Here is a 23451-nt window from a genome sequence, read left to right on the forward strand (position 1 = left end):
TTTTTGTCCATATATACTGAAAGTTTTGTTAATTTTCCCATATTTATGTTAAGTTCTCTAAAAATATACGTGCGTGTGTCAAGCTTCTTCAGCCAGCCCAATACATTGAATAAGAATTTTCAGATTGCAGGGAAATCATACTAAAAAAACCAGGTTGTGAGAATTAAACGTGGATATCACGTTTCAAAATTGCTCAATGAGATAATTGCACTTTAAATATATATATATATATATAAATAAATGTATTTTCTAAAAAGGTTACTCGAAAGACAAACCAACTATTCGTTTATAGTTGTAGCAGCTGCTAGGGACCAACTTCTAATCCTAACTCGAAGTATTTCTCCTTGCTGCATATACACGATAAATTGCAAGTCCAAAAACAGCAGCAGCAGCACCAACTGCAAAAAATAGTAACATAAAGTAGTCAAGAATGTGCTCATACACAGCATAACATTGCAGTAGGAGTTTGCTGGCAAGTGCACCTACTCCCAAGCAGATGCCGAGAAATATACATACCCGACATACACATCAGAGAACGGCTAATAAGCTGTTGGTGGTGCTTGCGGTTCCTCCCAGTTTCAGTTTCAGGAATGTTTAAGTGAGGTTTCTCAGCTACATCTACAATTCTAGTGAATACGTTATTCAAAAATCCTGACTTCACGCTCACAGAAATAGGTGCCTCTATTCCCAATTCTCGACATATCTAGAACAAAAAAGTTGAATTTGCAAATTATCAAGATTGAATTTCCCTCAAAATGAAAAATATTGAGATCCAATTTAAATTTTGATTTGTGGAACAGTCAAATATGAATATTATTATGCAAGTATGTGAGATGAGGATAAGGTAACCAATGAAAAGTTGTATACCTTCATTGAATCTTGAATTGCCATTCGATACGGATCCAGGTCATCTTTAGCAGCAATAAGGAGGCATGGCACCCCATAGCCACTTTCTTCTCCTTGCCTAGCAACCTCCACAAGAAGTTCTTGCGATTTTTTTGATGAATATTCATCTGAACTGAAGCAAGAATAATAAAGTCACTTCATAATGTAGAATATCAAGATGTCGATACATATTCTAAGTGTATTTATTACTGCTATGCTTATTTCCTATATACAGCTGTATTTTTATTTCCCTAGGTATCGTTTCCTCTTCTGTATTAATTAGCTGCTATGTATGTATATATATACCCCTTTACTCTATGAAAAAGATAGAGAACAAAATTATTCTTTTACCACAGTAAGCTTCATGGTATCAGAGCAATAGTTGGCTTCTCTGTTCACCTCTGTTTTTCATTAACCGAAACAGAGCTCCTGCTTCTCAGAAGTACAGCCCTTCTGTCAACTACTCTTTATCATTATTTCATCCTAATCTGTTATCTCTTGCTATTTGCTTCAATGGCAAATGGTGGAAACACATCTCCAAAGAGTGGCGACTCCTCTTCCACCACTAATTCTCAAAAATCTTCAACTCCAGTCACTTTGCTCCCATCAGATAGCACTGTTATTCCAGTGACCAGTCACAAACTCAACGGTCAGAATTATCTTCAATGGTCCCAATCTGTTATGATGTTCATCAGTGGTCGAGGACGTGACGACTATCTTACTGGGGCTGCCCTTCAACCAAGTGTTGATGACCCGTAATATAGGAGCTGGCGTGCTGAGAACAATTTGGTGATGTCTTGGTTAATCAACTCAATGACAACTGAAGTCAGCGAGAATTTTCTTCTCTACAAAATAGCACAAGATATTTGGGAAGCAGCCCGAGATACTTACTCCAGCCAAGATAATACTTCTGAATTGTTTCATGTGGAAAATCTCCTCCACGACCTTCGACAAGGTGAAAAATCCGTTATCAAATACTTCTCTGTCCTTAATCGATGTTGGCAGCAACTAGATCTCTTTGAAATTTATGAATGGAGGTGTCCAGATGACAGCAACCAATTCAAACGAATCACTGAGAAAAGACGTGTTTTCAAGTTTCTTTTGGGCCTTAATAAATCCTTAGATGAGGTGAGAGGTCGTATACTCAGTACCAAACCTCTACCTAGTCTTCGGGAGGCTTTTTCTGAGGTTCGTAGAGAGGAAAGTCGCAGGAAAGTGATGATGGGACAGCCTGAATCTGCTGTAGAAATGGATGGATCAGCCTTGGTAGCCCTCAAAAATCAGGTCATACCCAATTCAACAGCGTTTAATAGTCGTGGGGGGCCTCAACATCATGACAATCGGTCTCGTAAAGGTAGACCATGGTGTGATCATTGTAAGAAACCTGGGCACTACAAGGAGACTTGTTGGGTGTTGCACGGCAAACCACCGGATTGGAAACCAAGACGAGATCGGGACAGCAGAAGCAATATGGCCTCAGCTGAAGCTGAAAAAACCCTGCCCAATGTGCAAAATGTGCCTTTCACAAAAGATCAGCTTGAGATGCTTCAACAGCTATTCAATAGGCCTTCTCAATCAACCATGGCTTCTGATTTAGGGGCAGTCACTCAGCCAAGGTCTGATAATCATTCTCCACATGTTGCAAAGTCATCTTCTAGCCCTTGGATTGTCGATTCTGGCGCATCAGATCACATGACAGGTGACAAGTCATTTTTCTCTCAATACTCTCCAACTAAGAGTCGTCATACCGTTCGAATAGCAAATGGTTCTCATGCCATAGTTGCTGGGAAAGGAACCATACATCTCTCTAAAACCCTGACTCTTTATTCAGTCTTATTTGTTCCTGATCTTGACTGTAATTTGCTCTCAGTTAGCAAACTTAATAAAGATTTGAACTGTGAAACTAAATTCTTGACAAACTCTTGTGTTTTTCAGGATCTGGATTCGGGGAGGACGATTGGCAATGCTGAACTTTGCTCTGGCTTATACATCCTCAAAGGAAACAATTCCTCTTCATGTTGTGTTCCTAGTTATCAGTGTCAAAATGTCAGTTTTGAGTCTAGTAAGGATAGTGAAATTATGTTGTGGCACCAACGATTAGGTCATCCTAATTTTATGTATTTAAAGCGCTTGTTTCCCTCGTTATTCAATAATAAAAATTCAAAACTATTCCAATGTGATGTTTGCCAATTTTCAAAACATACCCGCAGCAACTATCCTCCTCAGCCTTATAAATCATCTCATCATTTCTCTCTCATTCATGGTGATATTTGGGGACCTACAAAAATATCCAATATCACTGGTGCCAGATGGTTCTTGTTATTGGTAGATGATCACACACGCCTAAGTTGGACCTTTCTTATGAAAGAAAAATCTGAAACAAGTCAAATTTTCAAAAACTTTCATGCTATGATTCAAACCCAATTCCAAATGAATATTCAAGTGCTCAAAACAGATAATGCAAGAGATTTCTTCAATTCCTCTCTTGGCCCTTACCTTGTTTCTAATCGGATCGTTCATCAAAGTTCATGTGTGGACACACCACAACAAAATGGAGTGGCAGAACGCAAAAATAGACATCTGCTTGAGGTGGCTCGATCATTGCTCTTCACTTCTACTGTTCCTAAGAGGTTTTGGGGGGAAGCGGTTCTTGCTGCAACCTACCTTATCAATAGAATGCCTTCTAGAATTCTAAAGTTCAGAACTCCAATGCAAACTTTCCTTGAATACTTTCCAAAATCTCACTTGGCTTCGCAAATTCCTCTCAAAGTCTTTGGATGTACTGTATTTGTTCATATCCATAGTCAAAATCGAGGTAAATTGGATGCAAGAGCCACAAAATGTATCTTTGTTGGATACTCACCCAACAAGAAGGGATACAAATGTTATTGTCCTACTTCCAAGAAAAATTTTCACTCAATGGATGTAACTTTCTTTAAACATCTTCCATACTTCTCCAACTCTTAGATTCAGGGGGAGAACTATAGCCATGAATCACAGAATTGGGAATGGTTTATAGATTCGAATCTGCCAAATACTCATAAACTTCATTCATCAATTCCAACACCTCTAGACCAGCCATCAACTAGTACTTGTCCTAAGTCTACACATCCTGAACCTCCATTTCAATCTATTCCCCTTCTTTCTCCAAACACTAATATCAAGGTTTACACAAGAAGGAAAACCTGTGCCAGTTCAGCAAAGCCATGAGTCCAATCCAAGACCAATCAATCCTGAGATTGTGCAAGAAGAAACTGAACTTGACCCTCGTATTGAGTGTGATTCAGAGTTAGACAAGCCAATTGCTCAGAGAAAAGGAGTCAGGTCATGCACTCAACACCCACTTCGAAATTATTTGTCATACTCATGTTTGTCTCAGAACTTTAGAGCTTTCATCTCAGCCCTAGATCAGATTCAGATTCCCAAGACTATTCATGAAGCTCTTTTGATACCTGAATGGAAGGCTGCTGTTCTAGAAGAGATCTGAGCCTTTGTAAAGAATGGGACATGGGTGATTACTGATTTACCTCCTGAAAAGAAGACTGTGGGATGTAAATGGATCTTTTCAGTAAAACAAAAGGCTGATGGGAGCATAGAAAGATTCAAAGCTCGTTTGGTGGCTAGAGGTTTCACCCAATCTTATGGGATCGATTATCAGGAAACCTTTGCTCCTGTAGCCAAATTAAAAACAGTTCAAGTCATCTTATCTGTTGCTGTGAACCAAGATTGGCCATTGTATCAATTAGATGTTAAAAATGCATTCTTGAATGGAGATCTTTTGGAAGACGTATATATGGATGTTCCGCCAGGTTTTGAAAGTAACCACTCTAAGCACCAGGTATGTAAACTTCGAAAATCTCTTTATGGGCTCAAACAATCACCCTGTGCTTGGTTTGAAAGGTTTGCAAGAGTACTTAAAATAGATGGTTACTCACAATGTCAAGTTGACCATACTTTATTTGTCAAACACTCATCCAACAATAGAATTGCATTATTGATAGTGTATGTTGATGATATAGTAGTTCCTGGAAATCATGAGGAGGAAATCAATCTAAAGAACTTGCTTTCCAAGGAGTTTGAGATCAAGGATCTTGGGCAGTTGAGGTACTTCTTAGGAATGGAAGTTGCTCGTTCCAGTCATGGTATCTCTGTCTCTCAATGGAAATATGTTTTGGACCTTCTAAAGGAGATGGGAATGAGTGGGTGCAAACCTGTAGAGACACCCACACCCATGGATCCTAACATTAAATTGGAGCCTCGTGGTGAAGGAATAGTGACAGACAAAGGGAAGTTCCAATGTCTTGTGGGTAAATTGATCTATCTAACTCATACTCGCCCAGATATAAGCTTTGCCGTCAGTATAGTTAGTCAATTCCTGAGCAATCCTTCAGAGGGACACATGGAAGCTGTTTATCGAATCTTAAAATATCTCAAAAAGGATCCTGGAAAAGGTCTCATGTTTAAGAAATCTCTCAATCGCTCGCTTGAAATTTACACAGATGCTGATTGGGCAGGGTCCCCAATTGATCGAAAGTCAACATCTGGCTATTGCTCCTATGTATGGGGTAATTTGGTTACTTGGCGAAGTAAAAAGCAACAGGTGGTTGCTCGCAGTAGTGCAGAGGCTGAATTCCGTGCTTTAGCTCATGGAATATGTGAAGGGATCTGGATAAAAAGACTGTTGGATGAACTCAGAATCAATGTAGAAGGCTCCATAGAAATGATGTGTGATAATCAAGCTGCTATTGCCATAGCCAAAAATCCAGTCCATCATGATAGAACAAAACATGTGGAAATTGATAGACATTTTATAAGTGAGAAAATTGAAGGCAGAGTAATCTCACTAAAGCATGTTCCTTCTCGTTTTCAGATTGCTGATATCCTTACTAAGGCTCTACATCGTCCAAATTTTCAGGATCTGAGTTCCAAACTTGGTTTGACAAGCATATATCGTCCATCTTGAGGGGGAGTGTAGAATATCAAGATGTCGATACATATTCAAGTGTATTTATTACTGCTATGCTTATTTCCTATATACAGCTGTATTTTTATTTTCCTAGGTATCGTTTCCTCTTCTGTATTAATTAGCTGCTATGTATGTATATATACCCCTATACTCTATGAAAAAGATAGAGAATAAAATTATTCTTTTACCACAGTAAGCTTCACATAACTTTGGCAAAACCCAAACAGATAAAGAAGATTACAATCTACAATTAACAAAAACACTATTTTCAAAGATACCTCCAAATACTGAACCAACTTGAACAGACCAAGTTTTACATGGTATGGCTGGTTAATTTCCAAAAGCTAAACACATACATACTATATAAAAAGACACTACACCTGACAGCAGTAGAACCCATTTTCCAACTGACATAAGTAGCTTTACAATTAAAACCTGCAAACTCATAAATATAAATGTCTTCCTGGTGTACACTTGGCAGGCACAAGTGGAGACAAGAAAGCATAGAGGACAATAAAAACTTCCAGTGGTGTGATCAAGCTAGTCAAGTAATTAGCAAAAAGCAATGATCCCAATAAAACTAAACTATTATGAACATTTAATTATAATTACCATGTCAACATACGATATTCTTATTACGTAATTGCATCAAAGTTACCTGTCATAGACAAAGACAGCCACATCACAAGGTGCAAGAAATTCCTTGTTTGACAGAAATTTTTTAACTCCATCTTCTGGTATCTCCCTTAATATGAGTGTCCTATTTCCCTGCAACAACATTATATCATAAACATGATCATTATATAACCCACTACACATATTCATCTAAATGATATCAAGACGAAGAATAGTATTTATGCAACGTCCTATGTCAAAAAAAAAAATTTGCTTCTCCTTCGCCTAAACATGTGCAAAAGTAAATATTTTTTCAGCATCAGAAAATTTTGCATGTCCATGGAAGGATCAGCGGAAATAGATTTTGATCAACTCCAACAATTTACTAGGGACAGGGTTGCTGATAGTACATACCCCAACTCGGTTTATAACATTTACTGCAAAACGCTCACTGGTAGGTGCAGTAATATGACTCTTTGAGAAAGGCCTGTGATTGATTCAAAACAATTAACATTCTAAAAGGAAACAAAAGTGTAAATTTTCTACTAGGAAAAAGAAGAAAGAATGATGATAAATCAAACTTCTTCACATATAAAATCAAATTGGATAGTTTAACAGGTAAAACCATGCCAACTAAGTATGTTGATAAAGTAACCTGCTAAAGAGGCAATACCTTTCCAATAATGAATTCAAAATAGTAGACTTGCCAGCATTTTTAGGACCAAAAACAAAGCATTGGAAAACATTTCTTTCTGTGCTTTGCATTTTCCGATCTTTTACTCTTCTTCTATTAACATGGAGCACAGAAGCTGGATCGCCACTGTATCCGATGTACATCAGATTAGCCAAACTGCGCACTGGATCTAGTAGTGTCATAAAGGCCCACTGCAGTCACATGTTGATCATATATAATTACAAAAGGGTTAGTAAAATAAAGTTATTTTCCCTTTCGAGAGATATATCATTGAGCTTGAGCTGTTTCAGTGTGGTTTTCCTAACTTCATTATGATATCAATGAAGTTATCATTGCTCAAAATAAAAATCACTCGGGAAACATAATAAATGCCAAAAAGGAAAAACCACTTATGCTGTGGGAAGTATAAGAATGCACAGGCTATAGGCATACAGACCTCAGAAAGAAACCCATTAAGAGATAAATTACCCAGATCCGTTCTCTCTGCAGCATCCTCATAAGGAGCCTCATTCCAAGGCCTGAAATTTTAAATTTGAGAATATTGAGTAAGACATCAATCCTCATAGAAATTTTAAGAAAATACAATAAACATATTGTTGACATACAATCATACACTTAACTAAGAATACTAACCATTGCCTTAAAAATGTAAGTACAACATTTATTAAGAAAGAAAAACTAATAGCTCAATTCACCTGTCTGGAGCAGTACAAAATAACTCATCTAGTTCAGAAGGTTTTAGAGCTCCATCCTGAATGTTGCCAAAGCGCATATATACAAAGACGTACATTAGATACATTTCAGCATTCGCAATATTACACTAACATACAAGTACAAAACAATGAATTTGCCAAGAATTAATGCATACATTATCAGTATCAAATAATCGGAAGATTCCCTTCAGAAACTCCACAGCTTCACTTGTTAGCTCCATGGTCTACAAGAAAATATTTTAAGAAAATCAGTCTTGAAAAGCCAAAGAGAGGAAAAAATAATAATGAATGCATACAAAGATTATAATTCTACTTGTCGTGTATTAGATTCGTGAATCACTCTTATTATATGATTTCCTGTCATCTTTTATCAATACACCCTTTGTTTCTTATAAAAAAGAAAGTGATTCACTCTTATTAATTTAGAACAAATACTTGGATTTTGAGCAAGTTTCCCAGTAATCTAAACAAGGAGAGACCAGTGGTGGTATGACACTCACTGCAGAAAAGATGAAACAATTTTAAATTGCTAACCCTTGTCCCACCTTCACCTTCCTCAAATTTGGCCCAGTAGAAGCTTTATAACTTCCTTTTGTGGTAATTTCAAGCAACATAAACCCTGAAATATCAACTTCAGGACAACGATCACATGACTAGTTGTGCCAGTTTGTTCACTACTTATTACCTTAAGTTGCTGGAATGATTACCTTAAAACTTTCCACATATTGATCTAAAATCAAAACTTTCTTGTAATCTCCTTTCAGTTAGCAAATTTGCTCCAAATCTCATTTGTGTTGCGCAATATTCACCTTTTGTTTGTGAATTTTTGGATTTAAGTTCATGGAGGATTGGTAATGCTAGGTAACATGAGGGACTTCATTACTTAGAGAAGAATGTCTATGTGACCCAACAAGCTCAAACCACTGGCAGTACATCTTTTTCTACGCCTAGAGAAATTTAAAAAAAAAATGATGTGACTTGTTAGATATATATTAGCTGTATAATTAGCTATAAATTAGGACTAATTAATTTCCTTTATTCTCCTAGTTTCCTAGAATAGCTTCCCAAGTTTGTGTATAAATACATGTTATTTTCTCAATGAAATATACAAGAATACAATTCTCTTCACCATTGATTACATAGTATCAGGGTTTATCACAAAATTGGGATTTGCATTTAGGGTTTGTTATTTATCTTTCTAAGGGTTCCATTTTTCGGAAACCCTATTTAGAGAGTACTTGGACTCTCACCGCCGGCACCATCAGACTGCCCAGCCGCCGATCGACAAAACGCCGGAGTTTGGTGGCAGGAATCCTAGCGCATGAGCCCCACGCGCCACTTGAAGAATCGGCGACAACACCCACGTGCACGTGCGTGAGCCTACTTTTTTCCGGACGTTTTTCTGCCGATTGCCTTTTTCGGTGTTTCTGACTCAATGTTGCATTTGTTTCTACCATCGCTATGTTGTTTTGTGATTGTTGAGGTTTGTTCGTCATCCTTCGTTGTGGTTCTTCCTTTTCTATGCTCGTTGTCCTTGTGTCGATTCAGCATCATGGCAAACAATAAATCTTCTATTGTGACAAATGTGGTGCCGATAATGTCTAAAATCACAGACTATGAACTCAATGGTTCAAACTATTTGGAATGGAGCAAGACTATTCGCCTTTATCTACTTAATATTGACATAGATGATCGCTTGACTAGTGATCCTCCAAAAGCATATTCGAAGGAGAAAGCTGATTTGACATGGCTTGGGGAGGATGCTCGCTTATTCCTCTAGATTCGAAATTCTATTGATAATGAGGTAATTGGCTTCATCAAGCACTGTGAATTTGTTAATGAATTTGTTAAATAACTAATGGATTATTTGGAATTTTTATACTCTGGAAAAGGAAATTTCTCTCGTATGTATGAGGTGTGCAAAGCATTTTATCGTGTGGAAAAACAAGATCAATCCCTCATAAACTATTTTATGGCATTCAAAAAGACGTATGAGGAACTTAATACATTGTTGCCCTTTAGTCCTGATGTGAAGGTTCAACAACGTCAGCAGGAGCAGATGGCTATCATGCGCTTTCTAGCGGGGCTCTCCCCTGAATTTGATTATGCTAAAACACAAGTTCTTTCTGGGTCTGATATCTCATCTTTGCAAGACGTTTTTAGTCGTGTTCTCCGCACCGAAATTACTCCATTTGTTTCGCTTACTGGTGCTTTGGTAAGTCACAGTAATAGTAAAGCGTCTGGAGATCTTCTACCTCAAGTGGACACAAAGGGGAAAATTGACAAGGATTTAATTTCCACGTGAAGACTAGAGAACAACTAGGGGACATCTTCACAAAAGCTTTAAATGGGGTGCGGGTTGATTATTTTTTGTAACAAGTAGGGCATGATTAACATATATGCTCCAGCTTGAGGGGGAGTGTTAGATATATATTAGTTCTATAATATTAGCCTTTATTCTCCTAGTATCTTAGAATAGCTTCTCAAGTTTGTGTATAAATACATGTTATTTTCTCAATGAAATATACAAATTTGAAATTAGTTATTTTCATACTTATAAATTTTTAGTTCCCTAATTTTTTTCATAATAAAGACCATTTTCAATGTGAAATTTGTCAACTTCCAGAACATCAATGCTTATTTTTCCATCATACATAGGCTCTACATCCTTTGTGTTGATTCATAATGATTTATGGGATCCATCTCATATTCAAAAGCCTAAGTTACAAACTGGATTTATTATATTCACTAATGATTGTAATCGAGCATGTTGGGTTTCTTTTTAAAAGACAAATTTGGTGTTGCACATGCATTATAAAATTTCCACTCTATCATCCGAACTCAATATAATGCATAAATCCAAATTCTTCATGCTAATAATGGCTAAGATCATTTTAATTCAATTCTAAAGAACTATTTTTCACGACATGACATAATTCGTCAAAGTTGATGCGCAAACATGCCAATGCCACAATAAAGGGCATTTCCAAAAAGAGATGCTTTCAAGTGGGAAGTAACCCTTAAAAAAATTGTGGTTTTCTGCTCCAGTGAAGAGAAGTGATATAATGAAAAATCACACAGTAGAATGATAAATAAGGCTGTAACAAATAGTATGGGGAAAGGTTTTCAAATGGGAAAAGATTTTTTGTCTTGGTATCATTTGCAATATGCAAATGGTTGCAAATGAGACCTCGTTCTTTTTGGAAGTTGAAAAGGGATGTTTGTTGCATTTATGTCAGACTTAGGAGGTTTTTTGCTTAGTGTCAGGGTGAAGAATATATATGAGCAAACTTATGTTACTAAGTGTTCATGTACAAGAGGATGTGGTGTTGTCTTTTGCTGAGTTGGTGGGTTGTGAAGTTGGAAAGTTGCCAATAAAATATTAGAATTGCCATTAGGGTCCGTTTGGTATGCAAGAATTTGGAGACAGGAATGAGAATCTGAACACTATCCCATGGTTGGTACTGGTTTTGAATTTTTCTAACCAAGGAAACTGTACTCCGATGGTTTTAACTTTTCCTGATTCTGGGTTCAAGTGAAACACACCTGGTGATTTTCGATACCCAAAAATATGAAACTCTTCAAAATAATTTTTTTTTTTTTAAATCTTGAACTAATAATTATTTAGTTAATGACTTATTTTATTTTTGAAGTTTATCATTTAAAAACACATACATATATCACAGTATAAAATGATAAATAATGTTTGTTTACTTAAAAAAAATTGATATGTAAAATCATTATATCATTACTTTAGTTTAAAATAACAAATGAAATATTATTAAAAATAAAATAAAGGTATTTTTGTATTTTTAAAAATTACACTTGATTATAGTATTTAATAACTTTATTCGGTTTAAAAAAATATCTCAAGAGTAAAATTGTTTATAAATTATAATATAAGGAAAATTTTGGTAATTTTTTAAATGTCATTTGTTATTTATAATTATATTATTTATTATTTTGATAAAATATTTTATTATATTAATTTTATGAAAATATGAAAACTTGACATTCCTATGTACAACCAAACACAGAAAGTGATATTCCCAGGAATCATAGATAAGATTCCAATGCACAACTAAACACAGTACCAAACATACTGATGTAAGTTTCCAATTTATTAGATTACTCTCTTCAACTGTCCCAGTAAAATAAAATCTATGAATTTCTTGTACCAAATCGCCCTTTTTGGGAAAATATTTTGAAAACTTCATTTTGGGACCAATTGTTAGGAAGATGACAAATCACTCAATGAATGGCGTAAAGCATTCCTTTCTAGAAGGGGGAGTCTCACTCTTATTCACGTTGTACTATCCTCAAATCCTACATAGTATGTCTCTATTCAAATTTCCAAAAAGAGTCCATCAATCCTTTGAAAAGTTAATGAAAGATTTATTTTGAGAATGGTGTGATGGGGATAGTGGACACCATTTAGTGCCTTGGGAAGTGGTTACCAACTGTCAATAAAAAATGGGATTTATATATTGGTAATTTGGTAAGGAAGAATAAATCGTTAGCTATGTACTTATGAAGATTTCTTCTTGAGCAACATCATTTATGGTACTAAATCACAAAAAGTTGGAGATCATAGCCTTGGGTAGGATGAAGGATAATCCATTCAGGCTTTAGTTAGAAGTCATTATTATTTTACATCTGGCTATTATCCTGAGTTTTTAAATTGGGTCGACTTTAAAGTTAGAAAATGTAGCAATTTGAAGTTCTGGAAGGATGTATGCTATGATGATAGCCTGTTAAAAAATTATTTTCCAAATTTATATAGAATCTCCACAATAAAGGAAGGTGTAATAGCTGAGTTTTATTCAGCTCAGGGTGGTTCATCGGGTGAAGTCAAATACTAGAATTTTCAATTTTGTATAACAGCGTGTTGTTATAAATTTTTCTTTTTCTTTTCTTTTTTTTTTGAAAAAGAGACAGGTCAAATGTCCTAGACTGACCTCCTCCCAAATTTATTAGGGAGCCTCAGTTATGGCGGAAAAAAACCGTGGTAACACAAATAGTAAAGCAATAAATCATACAATAAAACATCAAAATTTCTAAGCCATAAATATAGTATCTTAAAACAAAATACAGCCCCACTCTCTGTTGAGATCTTGAAAAGATAAATCAACACAACCTTTAGTTTTATACACCCCAATGCAACCCAAACTTTGATCTTCTCCCACAAGTCTTCTACTTTGTTTTCTATATTTTCAAATATACGACCATTCCTTTCTAACCACACAGCCCATAGGATAGCTAAAACTGCTGCCAACCACAACCTAGACATCCTTGTGCCTCCTCTAAGCTTGCAAGCCAACAACTGTTTGCATTTCTGAGGCATACACCACTGGATGTCGAACTCTCTCAGCAAACGGTTCCATAATGACCATGTAAATGAACATTCCAAAAAAAGATGGGAGAGAGATTCCCCATTGTTCTTGCAGCAAACACACCAACCCGGTGACAAAGACTGGAAAGGCCTTCTCTTTTGCAAGGTCTCTTGAACATTCAACTTTTCCACAGCTATCAACCACCCAAATATCTTGATTTTTAATGGAACACAACTTTTCCACACTATTTTAGCCCATCCTTCCTCTACCGTTGGTTGATTTGATACAAATTCTACAAATTCATGGAATGCAGACTTACAAGAAAATTTACCACTGGATCCTGGAATCCAAATTCTTGAATCCTTCAACATCCGAAATATTGGATTTTGCTCAAGAATCTGGAGCATTTCCAGAAAATTTGGCAGCTCCCTATCTCTCAAATTCCTTGTTATAAAGTTTTCTAAGTAGTGGAATTGTGGAATTTTTTTGTTCAAATAGAAGACAATATTGAATTACTAATGTATCATTATTTTTTAATTTTATATAAACAATTTTGGGGGTATATAAGTATCTAATAAATAATCTAATTTTCTTTATTTTCTCTCTATTAAACAACTAGAATAGAAACCATCTTTCTTTTCCATCTTAAATATTTTCTTTCCTTCCTAATATATTTCCTATCTACCAAACATAGTATAAAGCACTCCAGATTGACACTCATAAATTACACTCAATTTTTGCACGCCATGATGTATCATTATTATCAAGTATGTAATATTTTTAAGTGGGACACTCACAATTTAATTTGTGTGGTTGATAATAATGACGCATCATAGTGTGCAAAAATTGTGAGTAATTTGAGAGTGTCTATCATTACTCATATAGAGATATTCCGGTGAAAAAGTGTCCCTACAGACTAAAAAACAAATCAGCAATTAATAAGGAAATAAATACAAATAAAAACAAAATAATAAAAACCCTAATTTTATCTCTCAAGAAATGTTAAAGAGCACCCTAAGGTGCCCAACACCCTATACCGTTATTGGTGTAAGTCAATATCGGATCCCACATATTTCGATTAAATTAAAATATGTGGAACCCGATATTAAATTGGACCAATGGCAATATACCATATCCTACGTGTTGGGCACCCTGGGGTGCCTTGTAGCAATGCTCTTATCTCTTTTTTATTTTTGAAAAAGAGACCGGTCAAAACATTGACCTTCTCTCAATAAAAATTAGAACCCTCACTTGTGGCGGAGGAATACCTTGGTTACAAAAAGCAAAACAAACACCAACACCAACTGAAGTAAACACCCAAAGACTCACACTCTTCAAAAACTATAACTACCACAAACTACTCCACTCCCTACATAGATCCAAGAAAGAAACACCCTCAAAACCTTTCGATCTATACACCCAAGTGGCAACCCAAAACTTGATCTTGTCCCAAATGCTATCCATTGTACAAGAAACGTCTTCAAAAGTCCTATTATTCCTCTCCAGCCAAATTTCCCAAAAAGTCGCCAAAATAGTACACTGCCACAACCGAACCACCCTCTAAATGGCACAGGAGCATTTGAGAACAAGAAGAAGGCATGCACCAAGAGACCCCGAACTCAGCCAGCACTTTAAACCATACCTCCCTAGTAAATAAACGCTCCAAAAACAAATGGTGAGCAAACACACCAATTTGGCGATAGATTGTGAAAGGTCTTCGCCTTTGCAAGTTAACGTGAACATTCACCTTATCCAAGAACAACAACCAACCAAACAATTTAACTTTGTAGGGAGCAACACACCTCCATAAATTCTTAGCCCAATCCAACTCAGGGCCTAGATGAGCATAACTCAAGCAATGAAAGACGGACTTACAATTAAACACTCCGCTAGAGTCTGGAATCCAAAGCCTCCTATCCTCCAAAATTGACGGAAGAGCCACCACCTGAAGCATGTGCATCAACTAAGAGAAACTGAACACCTCTCTATCAAACAAATTCCTCCTGAAACGCAAATTCCATCCTAGGCCCCCCAAACTCCCTTCACCTTCCGAGACTGTCAGGTCTTTAGTCACACAATTCTTGGCCATGGACACCAAAAATAAATCAGGGAATTGAGACTTCAAGGAAACATCGACAAGCCAAACATCCTCCCAAAAATGAATCTTATTCCCCCTCCCCACCTTGAAACAGACAAACCTCCTATACTCCTCATACAATTCCAAGATATCCCTCAAGGACCACAAGCCGACATTCTTCCCCCTCCACCCGTGTCCCAATGACCAACATCTACCCCATACCTACTCTTCACCACCCTATTCCATAAAGCCTTATTTTCTAAAGGAAAACGCCATAACCATTTCATAAGAAAAGCCTTGTCCCTCTTCTCAAGATTCCCAAAACCCAAACCACCATGACTTCGAGATTTGCAGACTTCTTGCCAAGAGACCAAGTGATCGCCCCCGACCGATCCACACCCTCCCACAAAAAATCTCGCATCAACTTCTCAACAAACCCTGCCACATTCTTAGGGATCCGAAAAAGGGACAAGTAATAAACTGGGATAGAAGACAAAACTGACTGAATAAGAGTCAATCTACCACCTCATGACAGAAAAGCACTCTTCCAACCATCCAACCGTTTAGCACACTTCGAAACAATTGGCTCCCAAAACACTTTGGAACGAGGGAAAGCTCCCAAAGGGAGACCCAAGTACTGTATAGGCCACTGGCCCACTTCACACCTTATATCGCCAGCCCGAAGATCCACTAACTCCTCAGGCAAGTTAATTCCCAACAACTAACATTTCTACAAATTGATATTTAGCCCAGACAGAACACTGAAGACCTTCAGAATATCAAGGAGCACACCCAGGGACTCCTCGTTGTTAACAAAAAAGATCGTATCGTCTGCAAATTGAAGATGACTGGCGTCAACTCTGTCACTGCCCACAGTAAATCCTCTAAATGTCAAACTACTTTTAGCCTTATCAACCATTCTGCCCAAAACATTCACCACCAAAGTAAACAAGAAAGGGGACAAGGAATCCCCTTGACGAAGACCCCTCGAGCCCTTAAATTTGCCCTTAGGACGACCATTTAAAAACACAGAGAAAGACGTAGAAGACAGACAGCCTTACATCCACCACCTCAAGACCTCTCCAAACCCTTTTTTAAACAGAACAAAATCCAAGAATCCCCAATCCACACAATCATAAGCTTTTGTAAAGTCAATTTTGAACACCCAACCCTTCTTACCCTTATTCCTGTACTCCTCCACCGCCTCACTTGCAACTAAAACTGTGTCCAAAATCTGCCTACCCTCCACAAAAGCTCCTTGAGTTTCCGCTATCGTATGAGACATAACACCTCGAAGTCTGTAAGCCAACACTTTCGAAATAATTTTATACAAACTAGTGACAAGACTAATAGGCTTGAAATCCCTCACACGACAACTATTAATTTTCTTAGGAATAAGGCAAATATAGGTTTCATTGGCCCGCCCTTGAATAACTCCATCCTTAAAGAAACCTTGGAAGACTGTCATCAGATCACTTTTCACGATTTCCCAGTTTTCCTGATAAACTGCCTTAGAGAAACCATCTGGCCCCGGTGCCTTGGACCCATCACAATCAAACACTGCCTGTCTTAATTCCTCCTCAGAGAAAGGTCGCTCAATCAAGGGAGCCAAAACAGATGGAATAGGTTCCCAAGAGATCCCACCCACCCCAAACCACTCTTTGTAGACCAACGTGTACAGGGAAAAATAAAAACCCACTATAGCCTTTTCAATATCAGTGTCATTAACCAGAACAGTTTCATCATCTTGTTCAATCCTTGAAATTAAATTTTTAGCTTTCCAAGCACTAAGAATGTTGTGAAAAAAATTAGAATTAGCATCCCCTTCCCTAGCCCATTGACACTTTGACATGAGCCAGACCCTTCGCTCTTCTTCCAAGACAAGCTGCTGCCATTCTTTCTTCACCTTGGATCGTTCCTTAAGAAGTTGCTCATTCCACAATCTCCCCCTCTAATATATCCAAAGCAACCAATCTCCTTTCCAGCGAATGTTGAACCGCTGTTCTTAATCCAGACTTCCCAACTCCACTCCTTTATTCTATCTCTGACCCAAGCTAATTTGCACATGAACTGATACCCAGGCCACCCTTGCCCCTTTGCCGAACCCCACCACTTCTTGAAAAGGCTAGGAAAACCCTTATGATCCAACCAAGCATTATCAAATTTGAACGGGCTTGGCCCCCAAAATGGAGGATTTGAGTCCAACACAACCGGACTATGATCCGACACAACACGAACCAACATTTCCTGACGAACAAAAGAGTAAAGACCTGACCATGCCAAAGTATACAGAAATCTATCCAGCCTACAACAAATAGGTTTTTGTCTGTAATTCGACCACGTGAAACGACCATTCTGAAGTTTTTGGTCAATTAATTTTAATTCTCTAATCAATGCATCAAACATCTTCATACTCCGGGTATTAGACCCACTATTCATTTTCTCATCAACTTTTCTTACCACATTAAAGTCGCCCCCCACACACCATTTATCACCACAAATAGCACTCAAACCTGCTATTTCATCCCAAAAAAATCTCTGTTTCCATACACCACCAGCCCATACACACCAAAAAATCACCAAGGATCCTTTCCCTCTGCCTTAATACAAACGGAAACAGAAAAATCTCCCACTAAAAAATCAATAACAGAGACACTCCTTGTATCCCAAGCCACTAAAGTACCTCTCGAACGACCTATAGCCTGCTGATAAATCCATGCTCTGAATCTGGATCGCCAAATGCTTCCCACTAATCTTCCATCTATTGTTTCCTTTTTTACCTCTTGAATAACGATGACGTCTGGACTAACTTTACAAATAGTTTCTTTGATCGCCTACTGTTTTTCTCTGTTGCCACACCACCTCACATTCCAAGTCAAAATCTTCATAAAACACTCCGGCTCCCCACTCCTCTCTTCTTCCTCTTTTCGTAATTAACATTGAACCTCAATTTTCTTAGTTCACGATAACTCTTTTGAGATAGACTAATGGAATCTCCTTTCTCCTTCTCCCCCATATCGTTTGGATACACCGAAATACCTAAAGAATCCATGGCCTTAAGAAGTCTGGAAGACTCAAACAAATTATCCTCTTCCATTCTCACAATAGAACCATAATCCCCTATCCCACCTTGCTTAGGAACCCCTTCCTTGACAATCACGGTCTCGGCCAAGTCCAAACATTGTCTCACGCCCTCTCCCTCATCTACATCACTAACCTCTTGGTCTCCTTGAGTAATATCTTCATTCCATAGACTACTTCCTAGAAACCCACTATCCTCCCCCTCCCTCCTGTCACCTTCACAATCAGCCACCTCAACTTCATCTTCCGAGCTGCCCGACTCAAGATCATCGAGCACTAGAAAGATGAAATCCTCTTCTTGCAAAGAAATTTCATTGACGTTCGCCCCCTCCCTGTTCTTCAACAAGAAAAGTACTTACTGCACAATTTTGAGGAGGTTTCCAAGTATACACTTTCCAGCTAGAGTTCTCCACGATTGACTTTGAGTCATCCTCATCTAAATGCTCAACCAAAACGCTGGGTTTTCTAGGAGGAGGCTTAGGAATCATATCATCCCAGAATTTGATAACTCCTTTAAAAAAGTTATCACGTGCCTTCGGTCTGACCCCCGAGTGGTTCCCAATCTTGAAATGGATCGACCCAAAATATGTTGGCCCAAAGTCTTATATACCCATCTTGGATTGAAGAGAGTCCTACTAGAGCTAACATCCACTTTTTATGAGCAAGGCCCACTCTCCAAAATTAAAGCCCAATCCAACCAATTAACAAAGAAGGAGACCTTAACTATCCCAACATTGCACGTGTTTGACAAACAGCCTTTTCCCTTCCCATAAGGACACGTGGACGACAAAGAACTGTCCACCTTTTTAAATCCAAAACACGTAGAAACCATTCTAATTTCTTTGACCGAGAGATCTATCAGCATTCTATTAAAAATTCTCTTTAAAGGTAGACAAGAATTACGGGAATCAATCACCATTGATTTCTGATTTGCTTTCGAAAAAACAGGAACAGATAAATGCCCAAAATGGTTATCCAGCCTATCACCGATGGTCGCCGTGCCCCGACCCAGCACCTCATCGTGAAACTTTTGGTCCCCTATTCTCTCCCCCCCAAACGCCCTTTCCTCCTCCGATCAGATGCCAGCCGTATCTTCAACCCCAGTCGTCTTCTTCCTCACCAATTTCCTCATCCAGACTTGCCTTAAACTTTTGGCCTCCTTCCCATCTCTCTCCTGACACCTAAACAGAGACAAAGTTAATGTATCCCCTTCATACGGAAGAGTCATTCTCTTGGGAATGAACCCAGAAGCATCCCCAACAACTTTGAGTCGAGCGCAATTCAAATTCTTCCCCTGTAAAGTGTTTTTATCAATTTCTAATATGCCTCCACAGAGAGAGCCTATCACCTTAAACACATGAACATTCCAAATGTTCAACGGGACTCCTTCAACACCGATCCATGCGTTTCTGCACGAGACTTTCCTGTCCAGTGTTTGATTCCTCCCAACTCCATTTGACGAAAGATACTGATGTGATTGCCGAGATGAATACCATACCAAAAGAGACCAAAGACTCTTGCTCCCTCTCATTGGCACACCAAATGACAACTCTGTCATCTGAAAAACTGGAAAAGCTCAGATTCCCCCCCCCCCCCCCTCATCGTTGCACTCCAATATGAACCACAAACCATGGGAGTCGATAGTCCTCTCTAAACATGAGAACAGCAAATCACCCTTCCATGACTGATTTCTCCCCCTTCTCCTCTCCCTTAATGTCGTCTTCGTGCCATTAGCATCCACTTCCTTCCCTCCTAAGATCGGCTCCTCCTTTAAGGTACCTGATTGTAAATTCCTCTTAACTATGTAAGCCCAAGAAGCCGATCTGTCCACCTTCCGATCAGTTGCCATTTGAGGATTAGTACCTTTTTTCCTAACCAAATGATTCAAGCAAGCCGCTAAATCTTTCCAGCCCTTGGCGAACCCCTCCTCAGGAACTATGATTGACTCGATAGCACTGTTTAATAATAGATAATTTCAAGAAGACTCCTCTAACATTCTGGAAGCATTCCAACAGCAAACTCATGGAGTTGTTCCTAAATGTCCTCCTCCGATCTGCCCTAAGATAATCCTTAACACCAATCATCCATTCCACCTCTTCTAAATGGCTGCGTCTAGCGATAAAGAAATCTCATAACCTGTAAATCTAGTCCTCTCACAAATCCGAATTGATCCACCATCCCTTGAGAGGGTTAACATGAAAACCTTGTGTGCTGTTCTAAAACTCCAATACCTAGGACCAGAAATCGATCTAGGTGCCTCCGAATCTAAATTTTGTCCAAATCCAATGGGGAAAAGGACATTTTTCTTCCCATAACCAGTAGGGTTATGGTGCACTCTCGACCTAAGATTCATCACATACACAAAAAGTCGCCAATCTCATAGTATTCTAACATAATCACTTACGATCAATTACAGCAAAGAATAAAACAAGCTGCAGAACAATTCAAGCATTGGAAAGCATGATGGATAGCAGCAACTTTCTGATCAAGTAGAAAAAGGAAAGGTTTGATTGCAAATAGGAAAGAGCAAAATAATTCAGAAAATCAAAAAATTTCCGACAACAGAAAATGCACAAAAACGTTGACGAGCATGGGGTGTAGAAGATCTTGGAAGTTGTTTATGTTGTTATTATCTTTATTTGAAATTTTACTTAGGATTTTCGAGAATATTCTAGCCTTCTAGGAGGTTCTAGTTTATCTCTCTGTATCTAAAATAAAGAATTAATAGTCCTAGTCAGATAGTATATAAATTAGCCTGTATCTCTACAATTATTCATTGAATTTCATAAAATTATTTTTGTATTTCTCTCCTATATTCAGCTACAAACATAACAATCAAATATAGGGTGAGAAAATAACCTGATCAGGAGCACGTTTAGAAGGAACAGGAAGAATATCATCTCTGAGTTTTAAATCATCATCGTATCCAAACTTCCTTAGGACAGCCCAAGTTGTCTCAAGACGCCCTTTTTCTATAAAAAGAGCATGAAGAAAAAGGAAACCAGTAAGAGTAAGACCAAGTTGGTTGACTCCACCTGGTTGTTTCTCTTGAACAACCCTTTTAACACCCACAATCTCAGCAGGCTGTAATGGGGCGTTAAAACATTTAATCTGCACAATATTTAGGAAAATAAATAAACATAAAACTCAGCAAAATTAATCACAAACACTATGAAACCATCATGGAAAAGAGAAGAAACCTGAAATTCATTCAGCTCTGCATCACTGAGAGCACCATCCATGTCATGATCACACAGGATAAATATCCTTCTCAATGCACTAATGCAACGAGGCTGCAAAGTTTGTCTTTCTTGATCGAACAAGGGGGTTGTTGGATGAAGCACTGCTCTTTGAGCATAATAGAAAACTTCAGGGACCTAAAATTAAGCAAGTATAGTGCTTAAAGCCATGAACCATCTAACTTTATAGGTAGGAAATTGCGAGTAAGCACTAAACAATGCTATGAATTGAAAACTGTCTTATTGAAACCCTGTGATATTTAAATCGACATCATAAAATCATTCATATATAGTTATAGTGGATGATCATATAGAAGACAAAGGATTCAAGTTTTATTGAAGTACCCGTTACTCTACCAAGTTTTGTTTCCCTTTGTCAAAAGTAAACTCTTGCTCCACCGCATCAGAAAAAGTAGATGGATTAAAAAAATTATCCATCTTAGTTTGCATTTCATCATCAAAGAGACTGTGAGACAACGTGATGCACTATTGTTTCTAACAAAGTTGACATTCCGATTTCTTAATGGCTTCAACTTTTAGGAGCCACTAATCAAATGTGTATCATTTAATGTCACTCATATTTAAGAGAGAGCAAGTGAGAGAAATTCAGCTACATATATAAATATAAAAGATTCAGGTTCTTCATTTCATTTATACCTGAATCAAAGTAGCTGCAGAGCATTCTATACAAGTTTCAATTTCCCTGAATTCTTGCATGATTGGTGACATGAGCTGCTCTATGCTTATGGGCTCGCGCTCATCTCGCAAATCCAACTTGCAACCTACTACAATAACCGGTACCTTAACCTAACCATTTTGTAAAAATAGAAAAATAAATAAATAGTTTATCTTCTAAGAGAGATTTTGGAGAAACTAGCTCATTATAAAAGAACAAAAGTTACAGACCTCTAATTGGCGAAGTTCAGGAAGCCAGTAAGTACGAAGACGAGTAAGAGTCATTGGTTGATCACATGCATATGTTAAGACCACAGCATCAGCTCGCTTCAACTCTTCATTGCGTTTAGTTCTACTCTCCAAACTAGTTTTACATCAAGTACAGAGAAATAATAAAAAAATCAATTTAAAATTTCTAATGTCGGTTTTACAAGCTACAATTGAATAGAACTCCATCAATATATCAGATCATCACAAAATGAAAATTCAGGCAAAATCATACACGAATAACCGAAGCTGGTTATGGTAAATTTCGAATCAAGCTGGATCGCATATCAATAAAGAAGACGAAGTTCGACCAAGACAATTTCAGGCTTCAGCCATGAATTTACAGACATTTTTTTTAAGTGAAATCAATACAAGGAGATAGAGAATAATCTATTTAGATTATTCCTCGAGTAAAACATATATGTGCATCTATATTATGCGTACAGACCTGGAAGAGGTGTCGATGATAGTGAGGGGGACAAAATCGGGGAAGAAATCGGCTGGAAGGCGTGTTGGGGAAAGTACAGAAGGCACGTTATCTGAGAATGATTCGGTAGCGGCCGCAACGATCAAGCTCGATTTTCCGGTTCCGCGATCACCGGCAACGACGACTCGGACGCCGTTCCGTCGATTGGAGCTAAGATTTCCGGAGAAACCACCCGACATTGGATTAAAAAACAGTAATTTAGACGGAAGGGCAAGTGCCGGGTGAGACTTTCGGGAAGAAGTTTTTTTTTTAATAAAATAAATAAATACTAATAAATTTGATACTGTGATGAAAATGATTTTGGTTGATATTAAAAATTGAGAATAACCCTAATATGATGAAAATTTGATAATTGATACTATATTTTAATGATTTTGAAGGTTTTTTTTTTTTAAGGATAATGATTTTGAAGTTGAATA

General features: G+C 37.7%; 1 protein-coding gene across 2 annotated transcripts; it reads right to left on the reverse strand.

The window, feature by feature from the left end:
• Positions 1–105: 105 nt before the first annotated feature.
• LOC133791986 (mitochondrial Rho GTPase 2-like) lies at positions 106–23451 on the reverse strand. 2 transcript variants are annotated; one of them, XM_062229898.1, is made up of 14 exons: positions 22994–23451; positions 22510–22642; positions 22261–22410; positions 21565–21741; positions 21224–21475; positions 8029–8097; positions 7856–7911; positions 7597–7678; positions 7140–7351; positions 6881–6953; positions 6510–6619; positions 868–1018; positions 517–703; positions 106–398 (listed from the first exon to the last, which is right to left on the reverse strand). In XM_062229898.1, the coding sequence occupies exons 1-14, from the start codon at positions 23209–23211 to the stop codon at positions 325–327; spliced, it is 1944 nt and encodes a 647-aa protein (XP_062085882.1). In that variant the 5' UTR covers positions 23212–23451; the 3' UTR covers positions 106–324. The 2 variants fall into 2 exon arrangements, with proteins under 2 accessions (XP_062085882.1, XP_062085887.1); XM_062229903.1 differs by lacking the exon at positions 22994–23451 and having other exon boundaries at positions 22261–22385.

Source organism: Humulus lupulus, chromosome 1 (genome assembly GCF_963169125.1).
Source record: "Humulus lupulus chromosome 1, drHumLupu1.1, whole genome shotgun sequence".
Classification (NCBI taxonomy): domain Eukaryota; kingdom Viridiplantae; phylum Streptophyta; class Magnoliopsida; order Rosales; family Cannabaceae; genus Humulus; species Humulus lupulus.